Source organism: Mizuhopecten yessoensis, unplaced genomic scaffold (genome assembly GCF_002113885.1).
Source record: "Mizuhopecten yessoensis strain PY_sf001 unplaced genomic scaffold, ASM211388v2 scaffold10083, whole genome shotgun sequence".
NCBI lineage: Eukaryota > Metazoa > Mollusca > Bivalvia > Pectinida > Pectinidae > Mizuhopecten > Mizuhopecten yessoensis.
Genome location: NW_018408370.1, coordinates 1390 through 11568, shown reverse-complemented (window position 1 = coordinate 11568; position 10179 = coordinate 1390). Strand labels below are relative to the sequence as shown.

Here is a 10179-nt window from a genome sequence, read left to right as displayed (position 1 = left end):
AACAAAATCTGTGGACGGACAGACAGACAGACAGAGATTACTATAGGGCACCCGTATCTCCGATACGGGGCCCTAATTAACAAATAATTGGTTAAAAATTTTAAGTCATCATTTCCATGATATTATCCAAATAAATAAGATCCTTATGTCAAAATAAACTTCAGGTTTGGTTAAGTATTGTTTAATGTGCGTCCCATCAACAGCAATACATGGTCATTTAAGGACGGCTTCCCCTATTTGCGAGATGTATGTGTGTGGCGAGTTTGTGTATATTTAATTTGTATTTTGGGAGTCTGTGGTGTGTTGATGTTTGTCTCCTTGTGATAGCGCAGGACTGATGCTGACTTTATAGTGTAATTTCACATGAGCATACTGCTGAAAAGGCATCTTTTTTTTACGATCGAACGTCGTTATCTCACCAGCTTCAATAGCCAAGGGTTCATAATTAAAATTTGTACTATTTAACCTTGGCGGATTTAGTCTTGTGTTTAATTTCCCTCCCATGCCACCTAGAAGAGACACTTTACTAGCAAAACTTTAAACTTTTAAGATTATTTCAGCACTGGTCGTCTACGTGTTTCCCTTGGTTATCACTAACAGCTAGAATATGACCAATTATCTCTACCCACTGATCAAATACAGAAAATGTTTCTTTAAGTATTGTCCTCCTTTGTTTTTTGACATAAATCATGACATAGTCGACAAGGCAACTTCGTAGTTGGCGCCGCCAATATTATTTACATGCACAGGAACTTAGTATTGATTTATAACCTTCAGTTCACATATGTGTATTATATATTGTATGATACAAAACAAAAAGCATGTGGACCAAAGGATAGTAATTCGTGCCAAGTCCCTGTGCCAGGTTCAATAATTTGAAAGCTTAGAGAAAAAGGCTAAATCTGCTAAATTTGAATACATGAATATGTGAATACAAAATAAACGTTTGGCTAGCAAAGATGAGATGGTACCGGCTGGACAGATAATGACAACAAAAACAGGATGAAAACATGTATGGAATGTGTTTTTCTTAAAGAGAGGCTGTATAAACACATGATGAATATGTTGAACCGAATTACCTGACGTTATTTTCAATATTCATCTGTATTTCCACACTGTTCTGTGTATAAGGAATAGGAATCAGTTTGTTTTTGGGGTTTTATAAATCCTCGCAACCACTTTTAAATCATATATATAAGAAAGTTCTGCCAAATATCTGGTTCTTTGACAACTTTACTACAAATATATAGCAGGAATTAAGCTTTCTATATCCACTGCACTATGTATACACTTCATATTATTTGTTGACATTTTTCTGCTTTTTTCCTCAAAAGATGCTGATAACCGAAAAGAGTCTGAAACCTTAATCATATCTTTTAGAATACTGTGTTTAAAACAAAGGCTATACATGTATCTCTTAGATCCACTAAGCATCATCAAACAACATTTAAACCCTTCATTCCCTAAACCTGTGATTAAAACGATTGTAGAAACAATATTTCTGTTCAACATTCATATTTACAGTGGCGTTCAAATCCACTTATACATTAGTTGACATACAATTGAATTGCAGTATTTTTTGGTCTGATTTTTTACAGCTAAATAAGTCTCATCAAGGGTCATTGACCTGTCAGTAATTGAAGTTGATGTAGCCAAAGATATTTGACTAAGGTGTAGAAGCATCCTAAAAATGGCAGAAATGCAGGGCTGGATTTTTTACGAAACTTTGTTTGCTTTCCTATAGATCTTATTCTGGCAGTTTACCATTCATATTTTTATTTTTCTATTTGTTATGCACTTCATATACATCTGATGAGAATGCACAAAAGGAAGCTGAAAGTTACAAAAGGTCAAAAGGTGAAAGTTTACACCATGCAGGCCAGGTTTGAACATTTTACTGTAATGTTTGTTTTAATTTCCGTATGTGGAGGATTTAAAATGCATCTCAACTGTTATATCAATCAATTTATTTTCATTTAGATGGTGTCCCTGATAATTATTTCTTATATAATTAAAAATGTGTTTCAAGTAAAACCCACACTCTCTGTTTTAAACTAAGAACGCTTGCTATGCACTCTAAGTATTTGTACAGTTATAATTGATTGTCTTTCCTTTTGATAATATTCCTGTGAGTTGTCCCTCACACGATTTCCTCACATTCCTTTCTGTTATATATCGGATATAGTTTGTTACTTCTATAAGTTCCCAGTTTCCTTTTAGATAAAATATGTCATGTTTAGGTGATTTTGAAAATTGGTGGTTTTGAGAAATTTGCTTATTGTTTTGCAAGGTATCAATACTTTTATGTTTATAACATATGTAGGGTGCTCCCATAGCTACCACCCTCTTTAAAATGTAGATTTGTTTCCGTTGTTTATGGAGAGAAAAAATACCCAGAAATTGTAGTTAGTTTTGAAGTTTTGCTTAAAACCTATCATACTGACAATGTCAGACAATTTCAGACATGCGTTACATATAATAATGTGTAATTGTTCTTGAATTTGGTGTACAGCTAGTTCTTGAACTGACAGATATGTCAAATCAGCACAAATTACTTAAATTGGAGTCTACATGTTATATCCCTTCACTTTCTTTTTCAAGATGACATGATTCAAACAATTACTACATGCCTACTACTTGGGGGACATTGAACAGACCAACATAGATTTTCTGCCCCCAATGCAACACACTTGGGATCTTAAATATTTCCTTTCTTTCTTCACTGTTCTGCCTTTCTTTGTCGTGCTGCATGAACAGCATGGCGAACACTTGAGGATCACAATGTTTTGTTCTTTTTACTTGCTATTTAATTTCTTCAAGATGGGTTTTATTTTTCTGTGTTAACTGCTATTCACAGTTGCATCTTTTAATCATTTTCACTATTTGCTTTAGGTTTGATATGCTTCCGTTTTGTGAATCTTTTTATTTGTATATAAATGACTAAAATTGTTGATGCACAGTAACCAAATACAAAAACAATACCAGCACAATATTTGTAACAATACCTATCTCATCTAACAGTGAAGTCAAATGTCGATTGACTTACGGGAACTGAACATAATTCACATCGTTATTTCTTGCACAATATTTAGTAATTAACGTTAACAGCGCGTAAATTCCGTACAAATGATTTTTGTGACTTGACATGATTTTCAAATTGCATCAATTATTGAAATGGAACTTGTCTTTATTTCATCTTTCTATCATAAACATAAACAAATGGAGAATTTTGTTTTCAACTTAGTAGGTTAATTATACAATAGATGTATTGTATGATAAATTCAAAGTCAAAATACTAAATAAGACGTAAACAATTTCTTTGGACAATAATCTATCATTATTCTTGTACCATCTATTTGAATCAGCCTTTTATTTTGTTAATAACATAAGTTTTATTTGCACAGTGTAAATAGTATTTGTCTGTTAACACAGTGATATGGCATTAATTGGAGTTTTTTAGTCACCGACCTTTGTTCTAGTGACCTATTCTGATCGCTTTCCATCCGTCATCGTGCGTCGTCATTGTTGCGTACACTTTTTACATTTTCGAGGTCTTCTCAAGAACCAGTGAATGAATTTGTTTCAGTCTTGATCAGAATCATCCTTGGTAAATGAGGCTACAACATTGTAAACTTGGGATTCCTGCCCCAACCCCAGGGGCTAGGGCGGGACCCCAAAGTATAAAAAAAAATCAAAAATCTTCTTCTCCAGGCTCAGCATTTTCTCTGTATGGATAGGAAAATCATCAGGGGCTGTATTTAAATGGTAAATGTCAGTACCTCCGGGTCATCAGTTCTCCCTTGGGAAGGAATACAGTTTACTCGGTTTATATAGGACAATAACACTTTTTGGTATTTTTTTCAATTTTCAGTGGGAAATTAGTTTTACTTGGTGAAAATCCTCCATGGAGGAAGATGGCATCAACTTGTAAAAATGGTAATCCTACTGTCAATGTAAAAATCAAATTATTGTCTGACAGGCGTGATGATTTAGAATTACCAAATATTGAATACGTGTCGGTTGAGTGTTACTATCTAACAAACCAGTCTTGTGCGGAACTTTCTATAGGCCTCCGATATCTCCAACTTCTACATTGGATCACATTTGATATTATGTTAACTTAGCTTTTAATACTAAAAATAGAAATATAACTTTAACTAGTGACTTCAAGTAAAATGTACGTGACACGAATTGCTATGGTTCTTGCCTTTTCCGATCACCACTTAACACAGATGATATTTGAACTAACGTGTTATACCGAGTCTTCTTCTTTTCATTAAGACATTACATGAGGAAGTTATAACGTATTAAATACTTGCTTTGTCAGATAATGTTTCGTTGATCAATGCAAACACACTATCAATGTCCTATATCTGATATTTTTAATGAGAAAAAAGTCTGAAAGCTTTTCCGTCATGGCGATTATAGTGAATATTAACATAAGCTGTCTCAAATTCACTGGGATGATATTACCAACAGTGATGATAGTGATGAAATTGTTAGTTACTTTAATTGCATAGTTCTTAAAGTTGTTCACTAATGTATACCTAACAAAAAAAAGTCACCATTTGGGATATGTAATCGAATAAGAGAGCTGACAAGGAAAAGTACGTTTTCCCATCGAAAAGCCAAAAAAGATCTATGAAAGAAGAATAGAGGGCAAAGTTTAAACATTAACGTAATATATGTGCATATAATATGTCACTCTAGATTATGACATTAAGTAAAAAAAAAAAAAAACAGCTCACCCTCTCTCACGTTTAAATGGTATCATCTTGAATGAATTTGACATTCACAAGCATGTATTAATTTCTCTGGGAACAGAAACTTGGCTGAGCACATTAATCATGTAGTTAGTAAAGCATCAGTAAAGTTAAATGTAATGCGTAAAATAAAATTTGAAATTGATAGATTTTCACTAAAAAAAATGTGCATTTCTTTCATAATTATGGAATACGAGGGTTTAGTTTGGGACAAAACGACAATTATTCAGTCCAAAACAATAAAATGTTTCTGGTGGGACAAAACTTAATAGTATTTGTAACATATACAAAGAAACTAGCCCTCTCAATTAAACGTTTGATTAAATGGAAAAAAAAACTCTCAATTGCTTTCATAGTGACATGATTTATGACTATTTCATGGAACATCGATGTTCTTAAGTTATATATTCTTTACCACATATTGTGCTTATCTTCGTTTGTCTAAATGCCCTGTAGTGTCAAATACTAGTCATTCATAGTTAGAGAGATGAGAAGGATTTAGATAAGTACACAGTACCTGTTTCCTCCTCATGTTTGCTTATCCGTTTCGTATTATACATGTCATGTATTCCATTACAGTTTATCTAACGCATGTTTCACACTTATAAATATCATGGAAAAAAAGTCTGCCCACGCATCGTTTCATCCAATATCATGATATAATATACAATTATTGACCGATTCAGCCGAGGGAAATATCTCCTTCGAGTGTTAATAAAGCCTCGTATTCACCTGAAAACAGGTCAATAACTGTATTATTATCTGACATTTTAATAAACTTATCCATGTATATCACCAATCCATACTAAGCATATTTTGTGAGTATGGCACCTGCATCTGTGCAGTTAAAATGACCTTATATTAGCTGTTAATAAAATCAAAAACATCATACTGCGTGATGTGAGTAAATGGGAGAAAACTCAACCAAACACATTCAGTATTTATCAAAATTAATATGCATTGAAAGTAAACTTTCAAGAGTAAAAATACAGTACCGCGTAACGGTATCTTCAAACATCACATTCGTTTACAATGCATAAATAAATATTATTTGTAATATCACAATTTTCATCGGTTATTACATCTCATCCGTCTGGATTTTTCAGAATAAACAATAACAATTGAATATGTTTTAAACAATAACTCGAGATTGTATTCTATCTTGATACCAAAACTAAAAAGAGAGCTACGCTGATATTTGTCATTTCCACATAAATCTACCGAAGAACATTGTAGAGTTAGCAAAGTCTGTGTCCATTGCTTTTTTCTTTCCAATACTACGCAATACACTAACGGACGTGTCAGTAGCTTTACTAGTGTTTCTATTATCCTTTTGCACCAAAATAGTTTTAAGTTGGTCATCGGAAACAGTTCCAAATCTTGACAAGCCGAGTTTGTTTTCACTGTCATTTGTCATTTTCACTCCAGTGAGGCAACGACAATCCGCGGATCTGATTGGTCAAACAGGTCAAACATTGTAGCACAGTTACTGGCTTGTAATATTCACCTTTGAGACGCCCGTCGGGGTTTTTGACTGTTATATTCACCTCGTATGCACGGATTATGTAGGTTTCGGTGTAACATTGCAATATATTTAGACCTATAAAAGGTGTTTGACCAATCAGCGTGTGGGGAAAATGACAGTCATATAATAATAATAGATACACACCCGACATATACTTTTACAATTGTAAAGGTCCTGTGTTGTAACGATTGTTTACTTTTCCTTATTGCGACGACCATGTTTACATAAGATACGAGGGGGTGTCCAAATGTATTTCATCAGATCGGCCGTTAAACTTGAAATTATAATAAAATAATAGGTGTACATGTTCATGTTGAAACGATGAAATATTTGATTTTCTCTTATAACCCCGACCAGTTAGTTCACTCTGAAAATTGTTGATTTTCAAACGATACCTGTAATTAGTACAAAAACATGTACTCAAAATGGGCTAACATTCCCACTTGTGAAGTTCAATATTTTTTACCACTTTCATAAGTTTTGAAGAAACGGTATTAATTCAAATTAGTGAGAAAGACCATATTAGACGTCGTACTTGAATTGAATACTGATGATGTCATGTTTGTATGATCGTTAGTAAATAATTGATTAAAATGGGGTCGTCTACGAATATAAATTGCTGTTATATTCTTCGAGATGTTTACATGTATTACACATACGATTGACTGAAAATATACAGTGTGTCATTGTCAAAAATGATCGAATAAATATTAAATGAAAATTGATTTTATTTAAATAATTGATTACTCTTCATTTTCATAATACAGTCAATTTTGCCAGCAGCGTTATCGTTAATTCTTATGAACGTTTGTTGTCAAATGAAATATTCAACTAAAAGTTCTGTTAAATTGTTTTTCTTAAATTTTCCAGTGTCTACAGAAATGCCGAAGGTAAGACACAATTTTTGTACTTGTATATCTTAATTGTATGACTGCTCGATCGGCATCAGATAAATCAAGGAATACAATGTGTGTGAACAGAACCATTTGGTTGTAAAACATAAATAACGATCAACATTAATATTATCTGTTAAGCATTTCAGGTTCCGTCGATGACGTACTCATAGGTCATCATGACAACCCAGTTGAGTTTCGAAATCGGGAATCGACGTATCATCGTAACGCACGTGCACTATTGTTTTCCTAGTATTACTTTCATTTATCTGCTCCCCCTTGTAATCTTTTTCTACTTCTTCTAATGCATACTCTTTCTTTCCAGTTTCTCACCAGGCTTTCGTCTTCATATGACCTTAGCTGTTTTGCAGACGTTAACCCCACATATTTTGTATATATATTGTCAACAGCGATGGCAATTAAAAAGAATAAAACATATTGCAAAATTGTATTTGTGTCTGAACGTTCACGTTTTGTGTGTGTAAACGAAAATTCAAACATTTATCACAGTCAGCAACCTTCAATGTTTATCTGCATACACTTTTATGTATTTGGTAGTATGTTCACCATAATCACAAATCCTTTGATATTTGATTTCAACAGGCACAAGTCGCCAAACAATGTCATGATGACGATAATGGATCTACTTCGTCGGTTGAACGTGAGCAAGTTTCGTTTGGAAACTGGAATTTGAAAGACATGTATGACGCTTGTGAATCGGGAAACAAAGAAAAATGTTTTGCAACTCATGAAAAGTTCCCTGCTTTATTAACAAAGAACAGTAGCGAATGTCTTCTTCGCATTGCTAAATCTGGAAATAAGGATTGCTTTATCGCTGTAGAATCTGTGTTGTTTGAAAAAATAGGAGAGGAGCGTCAACAATACATTGCTAATATTGTAGATGCGGATAACGAATCCATGCTTCACAAGGCCTGTCGTTCTGGAAGTAGAGACATGTATTCATATCTCTGTAATACATATCCATCTCTTGCTGCTTCTACAGACAAATCCTCTCTCCTTCAGTTAACATGTGAGCTAAACAAGGCTGACATTATGAGTTTACTGCTACCGTCCGTGAAAGATGAGAATGATATTGGCAAGTGCCTTACGCAGTATACGTTGGATGACCGTTGTAAAAAAGCTGTTGCTTTGGAGCTAAAACAACGTTTAGCGGACAAATTGAAAGGTTCCTATCGCATTGAGCCAACATTCGACGGTGTAGGAGAAGTGGTATTCCTGGCTTATGGATTAAACGTTGTTTGTGAGAGAGTGGAGCAGTTTACGGGGATAAAAGTATTATTCAGAAACCCCAAAACAGTTAACGATGAAGCAACTCGAATAGCAAATAGTGAGGAAATGAGGTCATTGAATACAAGCAACATCAAGGGCATTACATATGCTGCTTGGAAAGCGATCCAGATGCATGGCACGCGTCTGATGCAATCACATTCGAACATCAATGCCTTGGGAGTCTCGCATTTGAAGTCCAGAAAAGGAGGCAAAGACTTGAAGCTGGCAGAAACAGCCCTTGTAGTTGTATATTGTAGTTCAAAAGGATTAAGGCCAATACAATAAGATGTATTTCCGCATCAGCTTTTGGTTGATGATATTGCTGTCTTGATAGATGTACGTGAAGGATTCTTTGAAATTGCACCACGTACCTATTCAGCAATACCAAGCTCACATTTCCATCCTAAACTAAAGATGAGATGCGAATGCGACGTTGAAGAGGATGGACAAAGTAGGGGTGGAACTATTGGTCCTTTTGTGAAAATACACAGCAAAAAGGATGGTGTTCTCGAAGGATTTCTGACATGCGCACATGTTGCTTATGGATTCAAGGACGGATAAGATAGTTATAGCTATGATGAAATCAACACTCTTACTCAACTGCAAGTCAACCAGCCTGCAGTGGATAACTTCTCCAAGCCTCCGCCAAAAATCACGTTTGAGAGAAAGTGCGGTAAGACCTATCGCGGCACATGTGGTGTAACAGTAGATGGCGTGACTGTAGATGCCGCAGTAGTAGCCGTCCAGAAGGACAGAATGCCGTCAGGGGGAGAGTTCGCCATTTTCCGAAATAACCAGCTCGCTGAAATAGGTACTCATTTCTAGAATATGCAAACTTTGTTTTCGATGAGTTATATTTGTCTATTTGCTGATGATAAAAAACAAAGTTAAGTGCTTCCTTAATATCAAAGTTTTACTTCATACACAAACGTCCAATATAGCGTGAAATATGGAATATACATTTCCGTCACGTCGTTGTAAAGGTAAACAATACTAATTGCTCACTTATTTATAGCTTGATAAAGGGACCAGTCGGTCTTAAAACGCAGCGGCACGTTCAATACGTACATTGTTTGTGTATACAGTTACACATTCATTACATATTTCGATACTGATGAATCATATTGAAGACAAGTGATGCCTTGTTTATTGAATGAATTATGCATTTGCTTAATGTACTTAAATATACTAAAACACATTTCTATGTAGCACATAAATTCCCATACAAGTACAGCAGTTGTACCTCAGTCTGATTTTGCAAACAGCAGGCAAATTATCTCGGATTTTTTAATTATGAAAAAATACGTAATATTTGAGTAATGTGAAATAGAATATTAAAAAAAGGTTGCATGAAATTAATCAGTGGACGATGCATTATGTACAGATAATGTGGAATACTGTATTACACATACAAGAGTATGCTTATCCTGTAATATTGCACTGTTATATATATTAATATCATACTTTCTTTTACAGGTTTCAGGACATTTCCTGTATTTGATTCTGCTGACCAGGCAGAGCCAACAGAGATAATGAATGAAGATATAGTAAAGTTCGGAGCTATAACACACGCAACAAAAGGATTGTATGTATCACTTGTCCACGTGAGAGAACCCCTTTCAGTAGGAATAACCGGACCTACTGGATTGACAAAAATGCGTTTTGAAATGCAAGGACAGCTCGAGATCAGTAGTTGTGTGTCAAACGG

The 10179-nt window shown here is 34.5% G+C and overlaps 1 protein-coding gene across 4 annotated transcripts in view; it reads left to right on the top strand.

The window, feature by feature from the left end:
- The window catches only part of LOC110459471, a 99529-nt gene extending 89356 nt beyond the window's left edge, over positions 1–10173 (top strand). For all 4 annotated transcript variants that reach the window (XM_021511752.1, XM_021511749.1, XM_021511750.1 and 1 more), the window contains 3 exons: positions 7159–7178; positions 7785–9282; positions 9948–10173. In XM_021511752.1, the coding sequence (XP_021367427.1) occupies positions 7159–7178; positions 7785–8756 (992 nt within the window). In that variant the 3' untranslated portion in view covers positions 8757–9282; positions 9948–10173. The remainder of the gene's footprint in view (positions 1–7158; positions 7179–7784; positions 9283–9947) is intronic.
- Positions 10174–10179: the final 6 nt, after the last annotated feature.